Source organism: Meles meles, chromosome 1 (assembly GCF_922984935.1).
Source record: "Meles meles chromosome 1, mMelMel3.1 paternal haplotype, whole genome shotgun sequence".
Lineage (NCBI taxonomy): Eukaryota > Metazoa > Chordata > Mammalia > Carnivora > Mustelidae > Meles > Meles meles.
The window spans coordinates 185,050,479-185,077,753 of record NC_060066.1 but is presented as its reverse complement, the minus strand read 5'-3'; the positions used below and the strand labels follow the sequence as shown (position 1 = coordinate 185,077,753).

The 27,275-nt window shown below is 38.1% G+C and overlaps 1 protein-coding gene across 14 annotated transcripts in view; it reads right to left on the bottom strand.

The window, feature by feature from the left end:
- The window catches only part of SCMH1 (Scm polycomb group protein homolog 1), a 182,533-nt gene that overhangs the window by 120,682 nt on the left and 34,576 nt on the right, over window positions 1-27,275 (bottom strand). For 8 of the 14 annotated variants that reach the window (XM_046005952.1, XM_046006008.1, XM_046006032.1 and 5 more), the window contains exons 2-3: window positions 23,699-23,779; window positions 60-128 (exon numbers count right to left, since the gene is read on the bottom strand). In XM_046005952.1, the coding sequence (XP_045861908.1) occupies window positions 60-128; window positions 23,699-23,723 (94 nt within the window). In that variant the 5' untranslated portion in view covers window positions 23,724-23,779. Of the gene's footprint in view, window positions 1-59; window positions 129-1,659; window positions 1,748-9,003; window positions 9,134-23,698; window positions 23,780-27,275 lie in introns of those variants that run through there. The other 6 variants (XM_046005959.1, XM_046005986.1, XM_046006016.1 and 3 more) reach the window with 6 other exon arrangements.

Below are 27,275 nucleotides of genomic sequence, written 5' to 3'. Positions count from 1 at the left end.
ATGGTAAGAGATGTCAGATTAAATTTTTCCATGCTACACAGAGGTTTTTGTTTCCTTACCTTGATATTGGGATGCAGACTCTGAAAGGTGACCATATTTGTGTTTTCTAACATCATTCCAGTCTATTTCTGAGGAAGAGAGAAGACAGTCATGTGAAAAGGAAATGCAAGATTCAATAATTCTCTAAGTTAAGAGTAGGTATTCATAGTTTTTGATAAAGTAATCTACTTCTGAGATTGTATACTAAGGAAATGTTCCAAAATACAGATAGATAAAAGGTTTTATTTATAAAACTTCATTTTTGTTTAGTAATAACAAAAAGGGGTGCAACTAAATGTTCACAAGACTAAGATATCACTGTACATCAATCACATGACAAAGTATTTTGCAGCTATTAAATTTTTACAAAGGCGACATAACAAAACAGGAAAATGTTTAAGATATGATGTTATCTAATAAAATATCAGATCAAAAATTATATTCATGAAGTAATTGCAATTATGAAACAAAGAACACCCCTGTTATGGACTGAATTGTGTCCAACCACCCCCTGACATTCTAATGTAACTGTATTTGGAGATAGAGCCTATAAAGAAGTAATTACATTAAAATGAGATCATTAGGGTGAGCCCTAATCTGATAAAACTAGTGTCCTTAAAAGAAGAGGAAATTTGGACACCTACAGGGACAAAGAAAAGACCACGTGAAGATGGGAGAAGACTGACATCTACAAACCAAGGAGAGAGGCCTCAGAAAAAAACAATCCTGCCTCTAACTTCATCTCTGGCTTCTAGCCTCCAGAATCATGAGAAAATAAATTTGTTTAAATCACCATGTCTGTAATCTTTGCCGCCCTAGAAAATTAATAAAACCCTACAAAGTTATCACTAGGAAAAAAAAAAAGAAGCAAACAGCAAATATAAACATCTGGTTATCGTTAGGTGATGGTCCTGTTCCCCCCCATCTTCTAATCTCATATATTTTTGAATATTCTATAAAGAGGATAAGTTACTTATTATAATGTCAATACATTTTCCTTGTTTGAAACTTTAATCTACTGACCCTACCACTTTCTCACCATCAATTACCTATCATGTTTTTACTTCCCTTCTTAACCAACTCAGATCCCATCGTCCCTCATTAAAAACACTCCTGGGCAAACACTCTTAACTCCCTTCCACTCCCCCCCCCTTTTTTTTTTTGGTCATATTTGCCTAGCAAAGCCTCGGTCTTAACTCTGATTAAAGTCACTTATCCACCTATATACCATGCCTACTCCTACTGCTCACAAGTACTAAAGACAAACAAATGCAAGCTTACTGGTCTCACTTTAAACTCATGGCCATAATTCTCAAATGCCACTTAACACCATCTAGAAATCATACCACATTTCCCTACTGTGTTTGCTTTTCCACCTTCAAAAAAATTCATATATTTTTCCCTCGCCTCATTCTCCAAATATTCCCTCCCTCACCTTTACTCTTAGGGATGATGTTAATTCAGTGTTCATTGAGAAAACAGAAATAAGGGATAGGAACCTTCTATATGCCACTATTTTCAGGAAGGTACAGACCTGATCATGTTGAGTCCTATATCCCCCGTGTACCGTATAGGAGCAGGTCCTCAGTTAGTGTTTAGTGAATGAATGAATCTACTCACTCATCATTCCGTCTGACTGCTCTCCTATTGCTGTGGATGAAGTGCCTGTTTTTATCAAAAGGGAACGCTCCTGTTTTGCTCCAGATCTCACTTCCTCTCATCCTCTCAAGGACTTTGCAAGTATTCCTTTTCTAATAGACCATTTGCACCTGCATCCTTACTGCTCCATCATCTCCTACAGACAAACTGAAGAGTATCATGCTAAGTGAAATAAGTCAAGCAGAGAAAGACAATCACTATATGGTTTCACTCCCATGTAGAATATAAGGAATAGTGCAGAGGACCACAGGGGAAGGGAGGGAAGGCTGAATGGGAAGGCTTCAGAGACGGAGACAAATCACGAGAGACTCTGGACTCCGGGAAACAAACTGGGGGTTACAGAAGGGAGTGGGATCGGGGTATGGGATAACCAGGAATGTGTATTAAGGAGGGCACGTGATGTGATGAGCACTGGGTGTTACACACAACTAATGAATCATTAAACACTACATCAAAAACTAATGATATACTATATGTTGGCTAATTAGACATAATAAAAAATAAAAACATAAAAAACAAAACAAAAACCAGACAAACACACAAAAGAACACCTCCCCTCTCTTAATCCCACATATATCCCTCCTGCTATATCCTTCTATTTCTCAGGGAAATTTATTTATTTTTTCCTCATTAAACTTTTTGTTTTAATGGGTCTCAAAATTCTGTGACAGATTTTTGGTCAAGTTGTTTCCATTAAAAAGTACTGATTTTAAAAACTAGTAACTTAAAACTCAGGGAATTTTATTTTATTTTAAGATTTGTCTATACTCATTGCTTCCTCACTTCCTCACATTACCTCCTCATTCAAACAGGGTTTCTCTGTTTACTACTCCACTGAGATCATTCATATATCTAGCATTGGCCTCCTCTTGGAATTCCATGCTTACGTATATGACCACCTATAGGCTGTCTCTACAAGGTTATCAAATCAGACACTTCAAACTTAACATGGCTAAAACAAAATGCTATCTCTTGCCAATCTGTTCTTCTCTTTTCTTAAGTTTTTATTTAGATTCCAGTTAGTTAACATACAGTGTAACATTAATTTCAGGTGTGCAGTATAGTGATTCAACTCTTCCATACATCAGCCAGTGCTTATCACAAGTGTCCTCCTAAACCCCCATCATCTTTTTCACCCATCCCCCACCTACCTCCCTTCTGGTAACCATCCAAGGTAATCACCTTGTTCTCTACATTTAAGAATCTGTTATTGGTTTGTCTCTCTCTCTTTTTTTCCCTTTGCTTATTTGTTTTGTTTCTTAAATTCCACATATGAGTGAAATTAGATGTGCTGGAGATGCCATTTACTGGCTTGGGGAAGACTGTTCCTCTTTTTGTTTTCTCCAAACCAGTGAACAGCATCTCCATCACCGAGTTGCTCAAGCCAAAAATCCCTGAAGTTATCCTTGATGCCTCTACTTCCTTCACACTCACATCCACTCAGTAAGATCTGCTGGACCATGTCCCCAACCCATTTACCACTCTCATCCCATGGCTCACATTCCAGTTCCAGGCACTGTCCCTCTTACCTGGACCATTAGGACAGCCTGCTAACTAGAATTCCTGCTTCCACTCTTGGCCTACTCCAACCTATTCACCATACAGGGCTCAGAGTGAGCATTTTATTTATTTATCTTTAAAGATTTATTTATTTATTTTAGAGAGAGAGTGAAGGGAGGGGGAGAAGAAGTGGGAGAGAACCTCAAGCAGACTCCCCACGAGTGCGGAGTCCAGCTGGGAGAGGGAGGGAAGGCTTGACCTCAGACCATGACATCATGAGGAGCCAAAATCAAGGGTCATATGCTTAATGGACTGAGTCACCCAGGCCCCCCTAGAGTGAGCATTTTAAAACATAAAACATCTGCTTAAGCGTGGCTTCCCAATAGCTCCCCAATGAGTTAAGGGTGCCTTGCCCAGCTATGCAGTATTTGGCTGATCTTGCCCCATATGACTTTTCCTTCTTCCACTGCACTCCAGTCACATTGGCTAGTGTTCCACCCTAAGTGTTTGCCTTCTCTCCTAGTTGGATGTCCCCGGTCTTTCTAGTAACTGCCACATTTGTTCTCTAAATCATGAATAAAGATTGCAAACTTGATCAGGCTAAAAAATTGCTGACAGAGACAAAAGATATTAGGGTATAATTAAATTTATATTTAAATTTTCAAAAATTATTTTTATAATTAAACATAGTCTTAAAAATTAAATATACAATATATATTCCATTTATGTACAAGTTTTCACTCTTCTATTGCTTATGTAAAGATGAGCTACCGGTATACACAAAACAGATTTAGGAGCCACAATAAATAGAAAGCAGGCTATAAGATCACTAATAAAACTAATAAAACAATTCAAAAGCAACCAAATTCAATTTAGAAAAAAAACATTCTAGTAAAGAGAAAAAACAAAGCCAGACTCAATGATGAAGCAAAATAAAGAGAATAATTAACAAACTTAACTGGGCATAAAGGCATCAAATAAGGCCCTACAAGACAATGAAAAAGGAACTTCTGAGAAAAAATATTTGAAACTCCTCACACAAACAACTGGAACCTAGAAAGCAGTCCCCCAGAGAAGTAAAGGAGACAACTACATTCATTACAAATGACTTAATTTTTAAGCATCACCATAAATTACTCAGTAGATTAGGGAATCATTCCTGTATCAATTCTTAAATGAACAGAATGCTGCCTCTGATAGAATTCCATACATAAAAGAGAAGGAGCTTGTTTTTTTTCCCCCAAAACATTTTAAGATTAATGGCCACGTTTTAAAATACATTATGATATGCAGCTACTATTTTTAAATAACCAGTTTTCTTTTATTCTCTCTCCTTAGGCATATTCTCTCTCTTATTTCTTCTCTGGTTGTCCTTCTCCCAGTTAACAGCGACAAATCAGAAACCAGGAGTCCTCCTTAATTGTCTTCTCTAGTCCTCTGGATCCAACCAGCAATCAAAATCTGTCAGTTCTCCCTCTGAAACGACTGTCTCCTCTACTCCTATTCTGAGTTTAAGATTTCACTATCTTTCACCTGCCTGACAGAAATAATTACTTCAGTCCCATGTGGGACCCCATCCCTCTCTAATCCATACTCAAGCACTCATTTTCTAAAATACAGATTAAACTTGTCACTACTCCTTTAAAAGTCTTTAAAGATCAAACTCCAGACTGTCTCCATAATAGACATGCCATACGCTTTCTGCTTCTGAACTTAACCCCCCACCCCACTTCTCTACTTGGAAGGATTCCTATTTATTCACCATGGTCCAGGATAAATGTTACTTCATAATGGCTTTCTGGCAACATCTCTAAGCAGAGTGCCATCTCTATTTCCCACCTCGATACCTGCTCCACAGTGTCAGAGCTAAATGCTACTAACCTAGTCAGTATTCCTGGGGCTTGGTACACAGCAAGCACTCAAAAAAAGAAAAGGGGTGGAAAAACAACAGGAAAAAAACAGTGTCTTTTTACCAAACTCAGAAACAGTTATGCGATGTGAGAAAATCACACATATTAAGAAGTCAGTGTTTAAATGCATGCTTTCATCAAGACAATTTTGACACATAGATGGATACTTAGATACAGAATTCATTATAATTAGATATCAATTATTTATGCTAAATAAAGAATAATTTAAAATAGATCGTTGAAAACTTCAGATAATAGAGTAGTCATTTATATATTGATTTTGGAAATTTTTCCATACAGATTTACTATTTCAGTACCTAGGCTAATATTAAAAATGTGCTTGCTATCATTAAATGAGTACAGAGTTTCAGTTTCAGTGTTGCAGGAAGAAAGAATTTCTGCAGATGGGTGGTGGAAATGGCTGCACAATTATGTGAATGTACTCAATTCCACTACAATTAAAAATGGTTAAAATGGTATATTTCAAGTTTATATCTTCTATCACAATTTTTTAAAAGATTTTATTAATTTACTTGAGAGAGAGAAAAAGAGCAAGAGAGAGAGCATGAGTGGTGGGGAGGGGCAGAGGGAGAGGGAGAAGCAGACCTCCGCCCCCATTGAGCAGGGAGCCTGCGAAGTGGGGCTCGATCCCAGGACCCCAGGGTCATGCTCTGAGCTGAAGGTAGATGCTTAACTGACCGAGCCACCCAGGTGCCCCTTTTATCACAATTTTAAAAACTCAATTAATAAAAAATGGACTTGCATTTCTGGGATGTCAGGAGGCTCAGAGGTTGCCATACTGAATCCATTTCAGATTCAACTAATACCTATCATTACCACATATGAGGCCCAGCACCGGGCATTTTCATACAGATCATCTCAGGTATTACCAGTATCTATTTGCAAGTGAAGAATAAGACTCTGGGGCTCAGAAAGTTTAACAGTGCCATGGGGGCAATGATTGGTCAGGCAACAGCAATGAAAGATACGCAATGATAGTTCACAGATAAATTGAATTGAATTAATGCCTGAATCCAGTTTCTATAGACTTATTAATTCAACAAACATGTATTATCTGTTATTTGTCAGGCACTATTATAGGCACCGAAGATAGATCACTAAACAGATAAAAACTCCTCCTTCTCATGAAGTTGACATTCTAAACCAGAGGTTCCAAAAATGTGATCTTTTGACTGGAGGCATCTGAAACAGCATTCATTGCAGGGAAGCAGATTTCAGAATGAGACTTCCTGACAGTGAGAGCTATCCTGCAGAGGACAGATTACTCATTCTCTAAAGAGTATAGGCAGAAGGCTGGATGGCCACTTATCACCAAAGATGCTGAAACTTTTCCAAGCTGAGAAGGAATTTATGGGTTGGAAAGGGATTAATTACATAAACTTCTAGGATCCTATTCAATCTTGGAGTTCTATTTCATTAAGCAACAAACAATATTATGAGATAGCAATGCATCCATACCTTGTGTGCGTGTGTTTGAGCACATGCAAACATTCCAACTATGAACTATTTAGCAGTATAAATTACATCTCATTCTCCTTTACATCTCATGTTTCAGTCCATGAAATGAATGAATGAATATGTCATAGGTTTAAAAGATAGTGAATTGTTTCTTATTAAATCTTGTTCAATTTGACATTTAAATTCTATTTCCAATTTACTATTTTTTTTTTAAGATTTTATTTATTTATGAGAGAGAGAGAGCGCGCGAGAGAAAACACAAGTGAGGGAGAGGGAGAAGAGAAGAAGTCTCTCTGCTGAGCAGGGAACCTGACGGTGCAGGGCTTGATCCCAGAACCCTGGGATTACGACCTGAGCCAAAGGCATATGCTTCACTGACTGAACAACCCAGGTGCCCCTCCAATTTGCTATTTTCAAAATAACCCTCTAAAGCCTTTCCTACTTCCAGATTGAAATTATATTCATTCACTCTTTAAACAAAAACTCTTTGACTACACATAGGTTCCAGCTCTGTGCCAGGTGGGGGATTCAAAAAATAACAAGGTACTCTCCCTTCAGGCTAGAAGAGGGAGAAAGATACCTAAGTAAGTGTGATAAAGAATTATAGTGCTACATTGAAAGTATACAGGGGCTAAGAAGGTAAAGGAGATGGGAGGAGCCAGTTCTATCTGGGGAGAGGGTGGGAGAAGAAATTAAGGCCATGGAAAAGGAACTGAGTCTTGGGGAGTAATAAGAAAAGTATATCATAGAGAGGGAATAATGTAAAGAAAAAAATGGAGCAATGAAGCATTATGTTAGATCTGCTCTGTACAATATTGTAGCCACTAGCCATATGCAGCACCTGAATGTAGTTATTATGACTAAGGAAGTGAATACTTAATTTTGTTTTTATTTTTTATTAATTTAAATTCATAACTGACACTCAATACAGTTATAGGGAAAGTTTTTTTATTAGTTTCATAGGTAGAATTTAGTGATTCATCAGCTGCATATAACACCCAGCGCTCATTATATCACATGCCTTCCTTAATGCCCATCACCCAGTTACCCCATCCCTCTACCTTGTCTGGAATAAAACTGGATATGAGAATCTACTTTTTCAATTGAAAATTGTTGAAATCTAAAAGCAGATCAAGTATTTCTGACATAACTTGGTGTCCAAATTGAGAAGTGCTATAACTGCAAAACATACACCAGATTCTGAAGACTGAGTGTGAAAAAAAGGAATGTAGAATAGCTCATTAAGTATTTTTATATTGGTTCTGTGTCAAAATAGCATTTTGGATACACTAAGCTAAATAAAGTATATTATTAAAATTAACTCCTGTTTCTTCTTTACCTTTTTCAATGTGGCTACTAGAAAATTTAGAATTACATATGTGACTTGCGTTCTATTTCTGTTGGACAGTGCCATGCTGGGCAACTGTAGTCCAATGTGGCTGGAGTGGGAGGCATGTTAGGGGGTATGCTAAGAGAAGTAAAACGTGGTCAATGCCAGTGATTGTATTTTTTTTTTTTACTATAATAGAGAAAGTAGATCTACAATGAGCAAAAAGAAGCCAACGGGCAGAGAAGTAGAGGTGAGTGACAGAGGAGAGAATATACTAATGGTTTATGGGACTTTAGCTCTGAAGGCTCATTACACCCTTGCTTTTCACATGGCTTAGTTGTTCAACCTCTCTAGTAATTAAAAGAATCCTAACTATTTAGATGTGGGGATAGAAGAAAAGGCTTTAGAGAAACTCTTGTGATTTTAGTGGCGAGTAGAAGAGCAAATTTAACTAATCTCAGATAAGACAAATCATCCCACCTCAGAAAATCCCAAGCAAAGGATAAAAAAGGGATAAGACATAATAAACCAGAAACCTATGCCTAAAATAGAGATTTTTATATTTAAAGATTCTTGATAAGGTTCTTAGTTTTTATATTTAAAGATTCTTGATAAGGGTCTTAGTTTCTTCTAAATTTTCTTTAAAATCTAAACTCTGAAACTTATAAGTTGTTTTTATTAAATTCAACTAATACTATTAAAACTATCACTATAAAAATAGCAAGAATACGTACCTTCGTGAAATTGTTGTTAAGTTTTAATGACATTTAAATACTTAAACGTGAGACAAAGTGTCTAACATGGTGCCTAATGTAGAGAACAAATTCATTAAATAATAGTTTTCTTTATTTTCTTAATAATCTCACGTGTGGCTGAGCTGTTACAGAAATATCCTTAGGAATTTAAAAAGCAAAACTTCAATTCCTTCTATGACCTGAAAAATTGATGACAAAATGACAAAAGACATCATGGCTAAAAGAAATGGATAATGAATGATATAATTAGTAGTGAGGAATTCCTTAGAATCAGTCCTTACTAAATTTCTTAATCCCTCTTAATTCCAGAATAGGGTAAAAAGATACTTACCACTAGGCTGCATAGTCAATGGACTTAAAACTGGTCAGGGCATTAAGAAGTTTGGGATTTATCCCTGGATCCACCAATACCTTACTCTGACCTCTGACAAGTCAGTTTCTCTGTATGTTAATTTCTCCATCTGTAAAATGGGGGTGGGAGGAAGGAGGACACTTATTACCCCTTAAAGTACTAAGACGTGTTAAAAACTGGCTACATTAGTTAAAAAGTAGGACATTTAGATAAATCTTACTTGGTTATTAGAGTATCTCAGGGTTGGATAGTACCTTATAGCAAGGACCACTGGTTTAATTTAACTAAGCCCCAAGATTCACAGAAATCAAGAATATGGGTATCTGCTACATTTGGTCCCATGCAAATACTGCATATAAATATAATTTCCAACTAACCACGTTAAGCCAAAAACTCAAAAGATACTAAAAATCCATTAACATGGTATTATGGACTGAATGTGCTCCCCCACAATTCCTATGTTAAAGTCCTAACTCCCAAAGAGACTGTATTTGGAGATAGGACTTGCAAGGAGGTAACTAAGGTTAAATGAGGTCATAAGGGTGGGGCCCTAACCTGTCCTTATGAGAAAGAGACATCAGAGATCTCTCTCTCCTCCCCTCTCCCTCTCCTTCTCTCTCCCCAGAGTAAAAGGCCAGGTGAGGATGTGGCTGAAAAAGTGCTTGTCCTTAAGCTGAGAAGAGGCCTGACCAGAAACAAACCCTGCTAGTATCTTGATCTTGGACTTCCAGACTAGAAACTGTGAGAAAATTAATTTCTGTTGTTTAAGCTACCCAGCCCTAATACACACACACGGTCATAGGACAAATGAGGCTGTAATCATTCTTTTAGGGCCTGCCTCATGTGACACTATTCAATTTCCATGTTGCCCTAAAGAATCTTTACTCTTTCTTTTACCATAATCTGACTGGTAGTAAAATAAAGCAAAACAAAATAAAAATAAAACAAAACAAATACCAAACTGGAAGTTAAAATTCTATCCTGTTTTGAATGTCAAATGTATTTTCCCTTAAAGACTATTTTCCCTTAAAGAGTTTAGGCAACTAACTTAATTGCACGGAGCCTCAGTTTTCTTATCAGTAAAATAGGGATGATAATCCCAATGCTACTTGCTTTATTAGGTTTTTGTGAAGAATAAATGAAAAAAAAATGGCTTTAAAAGCACGTAACACAGTTAATAGGGATTAAGGAAAAACTTGCGTTTGCTAGCTTTCTCAGAAGGAAAACTGAGATCCTGAAGTCATACAATGTATTTACAAAGAGGACACAGGACATTAGAGCATCCTATTACTAGTTAGTCTCTAAGGATTCAAATACTTAATTTTTGAGTATTGACTCTAAGGAATATCTGCTAGAATTATTTCTACTTTTCCTTTTCTCCCCCTGGCTTCCTCATACTGTGGACTGGAACCTTTAAAAAACTACCATAATGCAATCTTCTTGGGGGAAGTAGAAGTGTATTTATTTATTCCAAAAGACCGTAATGACATTAAAAGGCTCTGGAGGGGCGCCTGGGTGGCTCAGTGGGTTAAGCCGCTGCCTTCGGCTCAGGTCATGATCTCAGGGTCCTGGGATCGAGTCCCACATCGGGCGCTCTGCTCAGCGGAGAGCCTGCTTCCCTTCCTCTCTTTCTGCCTGCCTCTCTTGTGATTTCTCTCTGTCAAATAAATAAATAAAATCTTTAAAAAAAAAAAAAAAAAGGCTCTGGAAAAAGAAGAGTAACCTGAATCCTCAAATGCATGTCTGGGGAGCCCTGAAACATTAAGAGGGAAATCTGTGGAACATCCTAAAAAATATAGCCTCTTTGATTTCTGAGAAAAGACCACAACATAACAGACTAGTAAAATAAAGCAGTGCTGTCCCATAGAACTTTCTTTGATGCCAGAAATGTTCTGTATCATCTAATGGGCAGCCATTAGCCACATGTGGCTCTTCCACACTTCAATTGTGGCCAGTGTGTCCGAACACTTCCATTTTTGTTTGTATTTAATTTTTATTAAATTTAAATGAACATATGTGACTCGTGGTGACTATAGTGGATAATACAAGATCTAGAGGATGTAAAGATTCTGGTGTTTCTGGAAACCCTTGAGAGAAAAAAAATATGTAGCAGAAAATTTACAAGTCTATGGAAGTATCCTTTCAACACATGGCAAAACAATCATAACAGGCCATCCCCTGAAGCAAGGGAAAGTAAAAGAAATTCTTCATATATTAAGAAAAAAAATTAGTTACAAATTATCACTTATATAGTAACAATAATTATTATTAACATTATATAGCTATTATTTTTAAGTATTTACTATGTACCAGATATTGTGCTAATTATTTCAATAAAACCATCTTGTTAAATCATCACCAGTGTGATACCACTTAGTATGGTATCATTATTCCTTTTTACCTAATGAGGAAGTAATACCCAGAGAGGCTGGGTAACAGTCTAAAAGGGTATAGTCAGTAGAAAAGCCAGTATCTGAAACTAAACTATGCTCTTAACTACACTGCCTCTCTCAAAAAAAAAAAAAAAAAAAAAGACAAAAATACAAGAAAGAAATCTTACAAATGCTTCTAACATTAAATAGCCCAACTTAGATATTCTACCTACTTTACTAAGGCAAAAACTGAAGCACTGAGGATTATTAGCTTGATCTGGACACCAAATTAATATTAAGCACAGTCTGGGATTTAATGAGCTAAAACTAGATTAAATGGAGGATGTCCAAAGGTACCATGTTTTAAATATTCATAGAGCTTGGAAAACACAAAAGAAGTAACGCAGGCTTACATGCACATATCAATGAGAGAGGGGAAGGGGTGGGGAGGAAGGGAAGAAGGGACAGAAGAGAGAAGGGATGTTTTTCTCAGAAACTGGAAAATAGAAAAAAGACACATCAAATGTACTTCTGAAAACCCCTGAGAGAACTCTTTCAATGTTAGACAACAGTTGTGATTTTAATAAACCATAATCCTATGCCGATAAGCACAGAGATCAAAAAGGAAAATCTGGGAGAACACCTGTCCCACTGTGGCCATGGAGGACAACCTACAGAGGAGGCAGGACAAGGGACTAGTCTGGAATGTACCACTGATTAGCCACTCTCTCTTATTAGCAACTATTCCTAGTGCCTTTTAGCTGATTCTCTGCCTCCAGCTCTCCTTCATTGACTTTTACTCTGTTCAGAGAGAAGTGTGATGAGATGGTAATATTCCTCTGGGATGATCTGCCAGAAGAGGGGGAAGGGGAAGCAAGCTAGGCAATCCCATTCTCGAAGAGAGCAATAAATCCTGTCTTGCGCATGCAGCAGATGTGAACAAAGAAGATGGAACAGATCTCTCCTTGGCAATCATCCCTCCCCCACTCCCTCTGTAGCAATTATCTATCTCTGCACGTGCACACAGAGAGAAGAACCCCACAGAACATCAGTATTTTCTCTAACAAGCAAAGCAGCACGCAATGGCTAATGAAAATACAGAGAGGCTATAACTCCCTTTGTCTTGCAGGCAGTCCTAGAAGACTTCAACTATGTATAATGTGTACCCTTTCCAGAGGCTTACAGGGGTGGGATCCAGAGCATAAGCGAGGCTAAAGCTTTCTACAAATCTTCTGGCTCCTGTTTCCTGAACAGGGAAGACATTTAGTGAACCAGTGGTACCACATCATACTTCCTGGCAGAATTACATGGATCTGATGTCATGAACTAAGTAATGCACCATAATTCCCATACTATCCAGAGAAAAGGACCTAACAGTACTGGCTGATCTACTCTGCCAGTCAGAACACTTTGGAGGTGGAGTTTTATGTTCAAGTCTAGACCCTACACTCTGAATGAGATACAGGCACACAATCTATTCAAAGGAAAGCAATGAGGAGAGTAAAGGTTCAAGAAACTGTGGAGGCTTAACCAGGAGAAAAGACAACTCGGGAAACAGGAGAGTTGTTTGCAAATACCCAGCATGTCCTCATGTAGAGGAGAGATGAGACTCACTGTACTTGTTCAATAGTACACCGAAGAACAGAACTAGGGACTAGTGGGTGGAAGCTACAGGTAGACAGGCTTCAGCTCATTACTAGAAGAACCTTCTGGCAGTCAGAGGTATCCAACCATCAGATAAACTCTGAGAAGGAGTTTAACTCTGAGAAGGAGATAAACTTCTGAGAAGGAAAAGTATGAACCTGCCATTACGGCGGGTATGGAAGCAAAGGTAAGATAAATTCTTGGTGGAAGTATTAAATCATGAGAAGGAAGAGGGAAGTTGGACTAGGTAACCTTAAAAGGGATTTCCAAATATGATATCTTACAATTTTATTGGGGGTATGGACCTCCTGATTTCATCATTTCAACACTGCACAACTTTAGGTTTACAGCATGGATGGCACATATTTCTACAATACCGACTTTTTCTCTGAAGGCTTGCAGAAATGTGATGTGAGCAGAAGAAGTAACAGCAGCATCATCTTCTTCTTTCCCTTCTATTTCTGCAACTACTGTGAACTGGCACCATGAAGGGCACTTTACCTACCTTCTCACCAATCTTTGAGAGGCAAGTTCCAGCTAGGCTACCGTGAGACTGAGCCAGGAACACATCATCTTTGGTTTTTACTTTCCTCATTTGTAAAATAAAGAGGCTGAACTTCATTCATGATCTGTAAGATCCCTTTTAAGTTCTATCACACTGTTAGTCTATGGGAAGCAACATCATGGTACCAGGCCAATTATTTCCTCCTTATCCATTACAACTTAAAACCAGGTGGGATAACCTGGGATAACTTCTTTCTTTGAAATAATGAACAATGGGGCGCGTGGGTGGCTCAGTCATTAAGCATCTGCCTTTGGCTCAGGTCATGATCCCAGGGTCCTGGGATAGAGCCCCATGTCAGGCTCCCTGCTCAGTGGGAAGCCTCCTTCTTCCTCTCCCACTCCCCCTGCTTGTGTTCCCTCTCTTGCTGTCAAATAAATTTAAAAAAAAAGAAAGAAAAGAAATAATGAACAATGTATGATGCTTTTATTTTATGCAATAAATACAAAATTTAGTGTATGTGGAATTTTTAATAAAAAAAAAATGAAGTCTATTTTGAGCACACCAAGATGGTTAAAGAAACCTTTATTAAAATAAGTTCAATGTTTTACTGCAAAGTAACCTGTTCTATAAATTTGGATTTTATACATTGGATTTTTCTCTTATACTATTTTGTTGTCCACTCAAGTCATCCATGCCAGTCAAATCTGCATCTTCTCCTTTGTGGTTGGTAATTGGGTCAGAAGTTGTAAACAGAACTACAGGTTTAGAAGACACAGTAAAAGCCATTAGTTCAATGTCTCCTCCTTCCCTGCCTCCAATTCCACGACCCCCAGCCAGATTCTGAATCTTCTTTCTAGCATCCCTACAGAGTCCCGTCTTAGACCTCCAATGATGAAGATCCTACACCTCCCTAGGAAATTCTTTCCATTCTTGGCTGTGGATCTTGGCCTTAGAAAAGTAATTCTCAGTATTTCTTCCATCTCAATAACCACGAGGGAATCCCATCATACTTCCATTAGTAACAGTAGTTTCATCTACAATTGGACTTTTAAAAGAGATATCTTTTTTTATTTGTTTTTAAAGATTTTATTTATTTATTTGACAGACAGAGATCACAAGTAGGCAGAGAGGCAAGCAGAGAGAGGGAGACGGGGAAGCAGGCTCCCTGCTGAGCAGAGAGCCTGATGCAGAGCTCGATGTGGGGCTCGATCCCAGGACCCTGGGATCATGACCTGAGCTGAAGGCGGAGTCTTTAACCCACTGAGCCACCTAGGTGCCCCTTAAAGAGATATCTTAAGACAGCAAGATACTTTCCCTTTTTATTCGGTATACTTCTATTGCCAAAATTTCATAGTGCATATAAATAATTTTAACACATACATACATTAAAAAGAAAGTGGTCCAAGGCGGTAAATGTTGATAACAGCAATGGCAGGGAGTTACATAGCAACAAGGTCCCTTAGGGAAACAACACGGAAAGGGAGAGAATGGCATGTGTTTGATGAGACACCTCCACTGACTCTAACATACTTGGGGGGGGGGTGGGTGCTGAATGTCACCTAGCTCCTTGAAAATCACTGCTCATCTCTACCTCAATTGAGTATGCCTACACTTTAGGCATTTGGGGGCAGCTTTCATGTGTGCAGGGAAAGTTAGCTGCTTTCTGGTCTTGTCAAGGTGAAACTCAATGACTATGTAACATGTCTCACTGTAAAATGTATCTGCTTCTTATTCCCTCCCATTCCACCTAATCCATAGTATACTATTCTGACTGGACACTCTGCCTTCCAACATTACACCTCTACGGTCTGGTTATTATCTCTTTACAGTGATGGGTTAGCACACGTCCTAATTATTCAGACAAATTATCTTAGTCCAAGCTCAAGGGTATTTTTACCAAATATCCCTAGATTTCTCTCTTCTATTATGAAGATCCTGCAGCAGTACTGCCAGGGTTCAGATCTGGTTCTATCACTTACTAGTTGTATAACCTTGGCCAAGTAACTTAAGCCTCTTTGCCTTGGTTTTCTCTTCTGCAAAATAAAGACAATAACAGCAATTAGCTCACTAAGGTGCTAGGAGAATAAACAGATACACAGGAAGCACTTAGACCAGTACCTGGCCATTGTGACACTCAATCGAAGTTAATGTGCACTGATGATTCCTTCTTCTCTGTCATCATCATCCTCATTCCCTGCTTTAATTAGGAAACTGTCTTACTACAGACCCAAAGCATTTACTTGGTAATTTCTATTGAATTTTTATGTTCCCTCTTTATCAATCCGAAACATCTTGACACTTCAGCATAGCTCCCTCTGACAAATCTGTTAGAAGTAAAACTTACTTAGCGTACCCACTACTACAGCCTGTTTTCATTACGTTATGATACATAGTCACGCTTCACCAATTCACGTTCCTTTTTTTTTTCATACCTCTATTCAAAACCCATCTCCTAAAACACGGTTTGGGAAAACCTCTATAAAAAGCCAGAGAGGAAGATGGCGGAGAAGTAGCAGGCTGAGACTACATCGGGAAGCAGGAGATCAGCTAGATAGCTTATTTAAACATTGCAAACACCTACAAATCCAACGGGAGATCGAAGAGAAGAACAGCAATTCTAGAAACAGAAAATCAACCACTTTCTGAAAGGTAGGACTGGTGGAGAAGTGAATCCAAAACGACGGGAAGATAGACTGCGGGGGGAGGGGCCGGCTCCTGGCAAGCAGCGGAGCAACGGAGCACAAAATCAGGACTTTTAAAAGTCTGTTCCACTGAGGGACATTGCTCCAGAGGCTAAACCGGGGTGAAGCCCACGCGGGGTCAGTGTGGCCCCAGGTCCCGCAGGGTCACAGAAGGATCGGGGGTGTCGGTGTGTCGCAGAGCTTGCAGGTATTAGAACGGGTAAGCCTGCTACAGAGAGAGAGCTGAGGACTGAGCTCTCAGCTTGGTCACAGGCTGGGTGAGCTCGGAGCATGGCCGGAGGCCGGGGATATGGGAGTGATTGGGCGCTGTTCTCTGGGGGCGCACTGAGGAGTGGGTCCCCAGGCGGCTCCTCCGTCCCGGAGACTGCGAGGCCGCCATTTTCATTCCCATCCTCCGGAACTCTATGGAAAGCGTTCAGGGAACAAAAGCAAACCCGACTGGATTACTTAGTCCGGTCCCCGGTAAGGGTGGTGCAATTCCGCCTTGGGCAAAGACACTTGAGAGTCACTACAACAGGCCCCTCCCCCAGAAGATCAACAAAAAATCCAGCCAGGACGAAGGTCATCTACCAAGGAAAGCAGGAGAATTCCAGAGGAGGAGAAAGCAAAGCATGGAACTCATTGCTTTCTCCCCATGATTCTTTAGTCTTGTGGTTAATTTAATTTTTTTTTCAATTTTTTTTCTTCTTCTGCTAAATTTTTTAAACCTTTACCCTTTTCTTTTTTAACGTTTTTTAACTAGTTTATCCAATATATATATTTTTCTTTCTTTTTTATATTTTTTCTTTATTTGTTTTCTTTTTTTAAATTTTTTCTTTTTTTTTTCTGAACCTCTTTTTATCCCCCTTCTTCCCCCCACCATTTGGGGGTCTCTTCTGCTTTGGTTAAAGTACATTTTTCTGGGGGTCTTTGCCACCCTTTTAGTATTTTACTTCCTCCTTCATATACTCTTATCTGGACAAAATGACAAGGCGGAAAAACTCACCACAAAAAAAAAGAACAAGAGGCAGTACCGAAGGCCAGGGACCTAATCAATAAAGACATTAGTAATATGTCAGATCTAGAGTTCAGAATGACGATTCTGAAGGTTCTAGCCGGGCTCAAAAAAGGCATGGTAGATTTTAGAGAAACCCTCTCTGGAGATATAAAAGCCCTTTCTGGAGAAATAAAAGAACTAAAATCTAACCAAGTTGAAATCAAAAAAGCTATTAATGAGGTGCAATAAAAAATGGAGGCTCTCACTGCTAGGATAAACGAGGCAGAAGAAAGAATTAGTGATATAGAAGACCAAATGACAGAGAATAAAGAAGCTGAGCAAAAGTGGGACAAACAGCTACTGGACCACGAGGTGAGAATTCGAGAGATAAGTGACACCATAAGACTTAACAACATTAGAATAATTGGGATTCCAGAAGAAGAAAGACAGAAGGGAGCAGAAGGTATATTGGAGAGAATTATTGGAGAGAATTTCCCTAATATGGCAAAGGGAACAAGCATCAAAATCCAGGAGGTGCTGAGAACCCCCCTCAAAATCAACAAGAATAGGTCCACACCCCGTCACCTAATAGTAAAATTTACAAGTCTTAGCGACAAAAAGAAAATCCTGAAAGCAGCCCGGGAAAAGAAGTCTGTAACATACAATGGTAAAAATATTAGATTGGCAGCAGACTTATCCACAGAGACCTGGCAGGCCACAAAGAGCTGGCATGATATATTCAGAGCACTAAACGAGAAAAACATGCAGCCAAGAATACTATATCCAGCTAGGCTATCATTGAAAATAGAAGGAGAGATAAAAGGCTTCCAAGACAAACAAAAACTGAAAGAATTTGCAAACACCAAACCAGCTCTACAGGAAATATCTAAGCAAAGAGAGAGCCTAAAAGTAGTAGATCAGAAAGGAACAGAGACAATATACAGTAACAGTCACCTTACAGGCAATACAATGGCACTAAATTCATATCTCTCAATAGTTATCCTGAATGTTAATGGGCTAAATGTCCCAATCAAAAGACACAGGGTATCAGAATGGATAAAAAACCAAAACCCTTCCATATGTTGCCTACAAGAAACTCATTTTAGACGCGAAGACACGTCCAGATTTAAAGTGAGGGGGTGGAAAACAATTTACCATGCTAATGGGCATCAGAAGAAAGCTGGGATGGCAATCCTTATATCAGATCAATTAGATTTTAAGCCAAAGACTATAATAAGAGACGAGGAAGGACACTATATCCTACTCAAAGGGTCTGTCCAACAAGAAGATCTAACAATTTTAAATATCTATGCCCCTAATGTGGGAGCAGCCAACTATATAAACCAATCACTAACAAAATCAAAGAAACACATCAATAATAATACAATAATAGTAGGGGACTTTAACACTCCCCTCACTGAAATGGACAGATCAACCAAGCAAAAGATCAACAAGGAAATAAAGGCCTTAAATAACACATTGGACCAGATGGACATCACAGATATATTCAGAACATTTCATCCCAAAGCAAGAGAATACACATTCTTCTCTAGTGCACATGGAACATTCTCCAGAATAGATCACATCTTGGGTCCTAAATCAGGTCTCAACTGGTATCAGAAGATTGGGATCATTCCCTGCATATTTTCAGACCACAATGCTCTGAAGCTAGAACGCAATCACAAGAGCAAATTTGGAAAGAACCCAAATACATGGAGACTAAACAGCATCCTTCTAAAGAATGAATGGGTCAACCAGGAAATTAAAGAAGAATTGAAAAAATTCATGGAAACAAATGATAATGAAAACATAACGGTTCAAAATCTGTGGGACGCAGCAAAGGCAGTCCTGAGAGGAAAATATATAGTGGTACAAGCCTTTCTCAAGAAACAAGAAAGGTCTCAAGCACACAACCTAACCCTACAGCTAAAGGAGCTGGAGAAAGAACAAGAAAAAAACCCGAAACACAGCAGGAGAAGAGAAATCATAAAGATCAGAGCAGATCAATGAAATAGAAACCAAAAAAAACAATAGAACAAATCAACGAAACTAGGAGCTGGTTCTTTGAAAGAATTAATAAGATTGATAAACCCCTGGCCTATCAAAAAGAAAAGAGAAAGGACCCAAATAAATAAAATCATGAATGAAAGAGGGGAGATCACAACTAACACCAAAGAAATACAGACAATTATAAGAACATACTATGAGCAACTCTATGCCAACAAATTCGACAATCTGGAAGAAATGGATGCATTCCTAGAGACATATAAACTACCACAACTGAACCAGGAAGAAATAGAAAACCTGAACAGGCCCATAACCAGTAAGGAGATTGAAACAATCATCAAAAATCTCCAAACAAACAAAAGCCCAGGGCCAGATGGCTTCCCAGGGGAATTCTACCAAACATTTAAAGAAGAACTAATTCCTATTCTCCTGAAACTGCTCCAAAAAATAGAAATGGAAGGAAAACTTCCAAACTCATTTTATGAGGCAAGCATCACCTTGATCCCAAAACCAGACAAGGATCCCACCAAGAAAGAGAACTACAGACCAATATCCTTGATGAACACAGATGCAAAAATTCTCAGCAAAATACTGGCCAATAGGATTCAACGATACATTAAAAGGATTATTCACCACGACCAAGTGGGATTTATTCCAGGGCTGCAAGGTTGGTTCAACATCCGCAAATCAATCAATGTGATACAACACATTAATAAAAGAAAGAACAAGAATCACATGATACTCTCAATAGATGCTGAAAAAGCATTTGACAAAGTACAGCATCCCTTCCTGATCAAAACTCTTCAAAGTGTAGGGATAGAGGGCACATACCTCAATATTATCAAAGCCATCTATGAAAAACCCACCGCAAATATCATTCTCAATGGAGAAAAACTGAAAGCTTTTCCGCTAAGGTCAGGAACACAGCAGAGACGTCCATTATCACCACTGCTATTCAACATAGTACTAGAAGTCCTAGCCTCAGCAATCAGACAACAAAAGGAAATTAAAGGCATCCAAATCGGCAAAGAAGAAGTTAAACTATCACTCTTCGCAGATGATATGATACTATATGTGGAAAACCCAAAAGACTCCACTCCAAAACTGCTAGAACTTGTACAGGAATTCAGTAAAGTGTCAGGATATAAAATCAATGCAGAGAAATCAGTTGCATTTCTCTACACCAACAACAAGACAGAAGAAAGAGAAATTAAGGAGTCAATCCCATTTACAATTGCACCCAAAACTATAAGATACCTAGGAATAAACCTAACCAAAGAGGCTAAGAATCTGTATGCAGAAAACTATAAAGTACTCATGAAAGAAATTGAGGAAGACACAAAGAAATGGAAAAATGTTCCATTCCCCTGGACTGGAAGAATAAATATTGTGAAAATGTCTATGCTACCTAATGCAATCTACACATTTAATGCAATCCCTATCAAAATACCATCCATCTTTTTCAAAGAAATGGAACAAATAATCCTAAAATTTATATGGAACCAGAAAAGACCTCGAATAGCCAAAGGAATATTGAAAAAGAAAGCCAAAGTGGGTGGCATCACAATTCCAGACTTCAAGCTCTATTACAAAGCTGTCATCATCAAGACAGCACAGTACTGGCACAAAAACAGACACATAGATCAGTGGAACAGAATAGAGAGCCCAGAAATAGACCCTCAACTCTATGGTCAACTAATCTTCGACAAAGCAGGAAAGAATGTCCAATGGAAAAAAGACAGCCTCTTCAATAAATGGTGCTGGGAAAATTGGACAGCCAAATGCAGAAAAATGAAATTGGACGACTTCCTTACACCACACACGAAAATAGACTCCAAATGGATGAAGGACCTCAATGTGAGAAAGGAATCCATCAAAATCCTTGAGGAGAACACAGGCAGCAGCAATCTCTTCGACCTCAGCCGCAGCAACATCTTCCTAGGAACATTGCCAAAGGCAAGGGAAGCAAGGGCAAAAATGAACTATTGGGATTTCATCAAGATCAAAAGCTTTTGCACAGCAAAGGAAACAGTTAACAAAACCAAAAGACAACTGACAGAATGGGAGAAGATATTTGCAAACGACATATCAGATAAAGGGCTAGTGCCCAAAATCTATAAGGAACTTAGCAAACTCAACACCCAATAAACAAATAATCCAATCAAGAAATGGGCAGAGGACATGAACAGACATTTCTGCAAAGAAGACATCCAGATGGCCAACAGACACATGAAAAAGTGCTCCACGTCACTCAGCATCAGGGAAATACAAATCAAAACCACAATGAGCTATCACCTCACACCAGTCAGAATGGCTAAAATTAACAAGTCAGGAAATGACAGATGCTGGCGAGGATGCGGAGAAAGGGGAACCCTCCTCCACTGTTGGTGGGAATGCAAGCTGGTGCAACCACTCTGGAAAACAGCATGGAGGTTCCTCAAAAGGTTGAAAATAGAACTACCCTATGACCCAGCAATTGCACTACTGGGTATTTACCCTAAAGATACAAACGTAGTGATCCGAAGGGGCAAGTGCACCCGAATGTTTATAGCAGCAATGTCTACAATAGCCAAACTATGGAAAGAACCTAGATGTCCATCAACAGATGAATGGATAAAGAAGATGTGGTATATATAAACAATGGATTACTATGCAGCCATCAAAAGAAATGAAATCTTGCCATTTGCGATGACGTGGATGGAACTAGAGGGTATCATGCTTAGTGAAGTAAGTCAATCGGACAAAGACAACTATCATATCATCTCCCTGATATGAAGACATGGAGATGCAACATGGGGGGTTGGGGGGATAGCAGAAGAATAAATGAAACAAGATGGGATTGGGAGGGAGACAAACCATAAGTGACTCTTAATCTCACAAAACAAACTGAGAGTTGCTGGAGGGAGGAGGGGTTGGGAGAGGGGGAGTGGGGTTATGGACATTGGGGAGGGTATGTGCTATGGTGAGTGCTATGAAGTGTGTAAACCTGGTGATTCACAGACCTGTACCCCTGGGGATAAAAATACATTATATGTTTATAAAAAATAAGAAATAAATAAAAAATTAAAAAAATAATAAAGTGCTAAAAAAAAAAAGCCAGAGAGTAAATAATTTCAGTTTTATGGGACACACAGTTTCTGTTGCAACATCTCCACCACTGCAGCATGAAAGAAGCCATAGGTAACACATTAGCAATAAACATGGCTTTGTTCCAAAACACCTTTATTTACAAAACAGGCAGCCAACAGGATTTGACCCATAAACCACAGTTTTTTTATCCCTGATAGAGAGGAAATCTTCCTAAATTCTGCTTGGGTATGATCATCTCTCTGTTCTACTTCAAGCATGTACCATATTTATTTACAAGATTCTAAGTATTTGTATGTGGTCAGTCTCCTACTAAGATTGGTGTACATATCCTTTAAGGAGAGCTAGTCTTGAAATCTTCAAACAAATGTATCTAAGCCTAGGAGTAATGTGGGGCATTAAGGACACAAAGACAAAGTCCTAGCCTGTGCTCACAAAGAACTCATAGATTAGTACGACAGATAGCAATTCAAATACAAAATCATATCATAATGTGATTTTTGCTCTCACAGAGATTGCCTATACAAAGTGCTCTGGGAAAACAGAAAGGAATGATTAACTATGCTTGGGGAAGTGAGGAAAGCTTCACAGAGATGAAGTTGAGCTAGGACTGTCAGAAGAAAGATAAATAGACATTTTAGGCAAAGGGAATATAGTACAAAGGTACTAAGTCACGAAAATGGACAGCATATTTGGACAACAGCCAGCAGTTTATTATAGATAGGAAAGCGTAGGGTAAGCTATAGAGATAAAGGGAGATGAGAACAAAAAAGTAGGTAGGCTACCTACAAAAAAGTAGGTAGCCTCATTTGCCACACCAAGACAATGGTATATTACATATTGAGGCACCCAGTATCATCTCAAAGATTATGTTCAATATCAAGATCTGACATTAATATTTTATATCCATAAAGGGATTTTAACATTTTTAACAGACTTTTACATAATTTCCAATGTTCGTATAGCTGCCATATTTAATACTTACATGCCTTCTAAATTCTGATACTGATCATCAACTTGTGATACAGTGAGAAGAAAAAGATTTAAAGGCAAAAGATCTAGAATTAAATTGCACAGCACATAGTACATGATTTTGAGTAAGTCTCTTAACCCCTCGTTGCTTCCATAAAACAGGAATAGCAACTGTACCTACTCCACAAGATTACTGTAAAAACAAAGTAAGACAATTATGTGACGAGTACTTTGCAAACTATAAAGAGCTGCATAAATGACACTCAAGATTTGTTAAAATTGCAGGGTTAAGTTGGCAAGAGACGGTGAAATTCTTTTATTCATTCTAATCGCTTTTTTGGGCACAGATTCTTATACAACCTAGTAGAGGAAAATTCTCTATTTCTATTACATAAATACAGGAACTGACCTTTTCGATGATCCGATTTTTGCATGGTACCATCAGCTATATCAAATAAGAAAGTGTTCCTCCTTAGCAAGATGGAGAAATCTGGAAGCAAAAGACAGAAAACATTAGAAATGTGAACTACTGTAGATCAAAGAAGACATGCAGTGAAATTAGGTTTTTATCAGAGGAAACCAACAGGCTGGACACCTGAACAGGGGTTCCCAAAGACAGCAATTTAGGTAAGTTTTCAATTTCCAGGATCCTTCCCTAAGTACTGTGGGTTCAGAACACTGATTCTGCTAAAAACAGAATATATTCTTAAGGGTATTCTACAGATCATTAAACAATGATGGATAAATAAGAATGTTAACTTATTAATTTATTGTGACAAATATAGCAGTCACATGACATAAAACACTATATGCTGAAAACTACAAAATTCTGCTGAAAGAAATTTAGAAAGACATAAATGAAAAAGACATTCTGTGTTCATGAATTGGAAGACTTACACTATTAAGGGGACAATACTATCCGAAGAGATTTACAGACTCAATGCAATCCCTCTCAAAATCCCAATGATGTCTCTTGCAGAAATATATAAAGTCATTCTAAAATTAATATGGAATTTCAAGGGACCCCACATAGCTTAGACAATCTTGAAAATCAAGTCTAAAGTTGGAAAATTCACACTTCCTGATTTCAAAACTTACTACAAAGCTAGAGTAATCAGAGCAGTGTTGTACTGGCTTAAGGACAGACACACACCCCAATGGAACAGAATTGAGGGCCCAGAAATAAACCCTACTATATACGGTCAGATGATTTTTGGGAAAGGTGCCAAGATCATTCATGGGAAAAGGATATTCTTTTCAACAAGTAATGTTGGGAACACTGAATACCCATTGCAAAAGAATGAAGTTGAACTTTTACCTTATACTGTATACAAAAATTAACTCAAAATGCATCAAAGACCTAAACACAAGAGCTGAGATTATAAAACTCTTACAAGATAACACAAAGGAAAATCTTCATGACACTGGATTTGACAATGATTCTTGCATATAACATCTAAACCACAGGCAATGAAAGAAAAACAGATAAATTAGAAAATGAAAATGAAATGAAATGAAAATGAAAATGAAAAAATTTATGCATCAGAGGACACTATCTGAGCGTGAAAAACAACCTATACAGAGTAGGAGAAAATACTGCTAAATTATATATCCAATAAGGGATTAATATCTAGAATATATAAAGAACTCCAACAATTCAACAACAAAAAAACCCTCAAACAACCCAATTAAAAAACAGGCAAGGGACTTGAATAGACATTTCTCTATTTATCTATACAGATACCAATAAGCACACGAAAAGCTACATCATTAACCAATAACAGAAATGCAAATCAACATGAGAATGAGACACCACTTCATACCTATTCAAATAGCTATCATAAAAAAAGAAAACAAAAATAACAAGTGTTGCCAGGACGTGAAGAAATTAGAATCCTTGCGAACAGCTAGTAGGAATGAGAAATGATGCAGCTGCTGTGAATAATCTCAAAATCATAAACATAAAATTACCATATGATCCAGCAACTCCACTCTTGGGTATATATCCAAAGGAACCGAAAGCAGGGACTAAAACAGATACTTATACACTAATTTTCATAGCAACATCATTCATAATAGCCAAAGGAGAGGAACAATCCAAGTGTCCATCAGTAAATGAATGGATAAATAAATGTCTTTTATACACACAATAGAATATTTATTCCATAAAAAGGAATACAATTCTGATACTTGCTACAACAGAGACACATCTTGAAAACATTACTCTAAATGAAATAAGCCAAGCACAAAAGGACAAATATTGTATGATTCCACTTATACTCAGTAACTAGAATACGCAAACTCACAGAGATGGAAAGTAGGAGTACTAGGGGGGGGGACAGAAGAGAGAATGGAGAGTTATGATTTAATAGGTACCGAGTTTCTGCTTGGGATGATGAAAAAGTTCTGGAGATAACAGTAAGGTTACGCAACACTGTAAATGTACTTAATGCCTTTAAGTGGTTAAAATGGTAAATTTTACATTACATATATTTTACCACCAAAAGAAAGAAAGAAAGAAAAGAACAGGTAACAGGTGGGTCTGCATCACAGTCCCATTCAACCATCTCACAAGAGAAATATACAAAGCTTCACAGGGATTTAAAAGAAACTAAGTTCTGGAGTCATAACGTTCTCTTTCCTGAGTAATCCTAGATGAAACCAGCGATCAATTTTCTTTACAACGTCCCATTCTGCAGGCTTCCAAGCTATCCTCTGATAAATACATCCTTTCTTTGGATAACATTATTATCTATATAAAGCATGTGGTAGAGATGGGCTTTGAGTGTGAATACCAATTCTGTCACTAGCTTTGTAAACTTAGACAAGTTACTGAATGTCTCTGAGCCACAGTTTCTGTGTCTTTTTTTTTTTTTTTTTAAGATTTTATTTGTCAAGAGAAAGAGAGAGCACAAGCAGGGGGAGCAGGAGGCAGAGGGAGAAGCAGGCCCTTTTGAGCAAGGAACCTGATGTGGGACTTGATCCCAGGACCCTGAGATCATGACCTGAGCCAAAGGCAGATGTTTAACTGACTGAGCCACGCAGGCTCCCCAGTTTCTGCATCTTTAATGTGGAAATGAATAATAGTGTCTACTCCAAAGGGTTTGTGAGGGTTGAATAGCATTATCTATTTTAATGAATGGATATAAGTAAGTATGTGATAGGTAGGGGGTTCTCCTCCCACCTCTTTAGCTTTTTGTCACAGTACTAATCCCTAACAATGTTGCTCAGGCCCTCTTCGCTTCACTGGCATTCACACAATCACCACCACAGCTCTCTGTGGATTAAAGGGCCTTCCTAGTATCTCTGTCAGAAACCTCTTTCAAAGTCCAAGTCCAAGTCTTCTCTCCAAAACCAACAACATCCAAAAGACCAAAAGTAAATGTAGAAAAATTCATTTTCTGCCTATATCACAAATCTCTCCTACAGGAAATCTATCTTCCCTGAGGCAGAGACTGTCATAGGTTTATTTTATATCTCACACATTGCCTATATTAGAAAAAAATAACTTTCTGAGTTTTTTTTTTAATTGGCTTTTCAACAAGTCTAAGTTTTTTATAACAGGACCTTGCATAAATTTCCAAGTACCTAAGTTCTGTTTTTATACTTGTAGTACAAAGCAATAAGGTAAAATCAATACCTATGGTTCTCTTTCAGTGTTGAGAACAGAAGCAAAATATATGAGGTGACACAGGTGTGACCATGACTATTTCAAAGCCTATGATACTAAAACTGGTGTGTATTAAAAGTGCCAGAAATAAGAGAATAAGTCCAATGTTCCACCATAAAAAACTCAACAATGAAGCTGATCTGAAATCAGGCAAAATTTAAAAATCCACTTAATTGCCACTTAAAAAGCAAAACATCAAATCAAGTAATCGTCAGAGAATAACACCAAATCAGAATTTGTATTGCTGATTTACTCCTAAATCATTGGTAAGACATTGAATTTTACCTTATCTGACTGATCTGAACTCCTTCAGCTA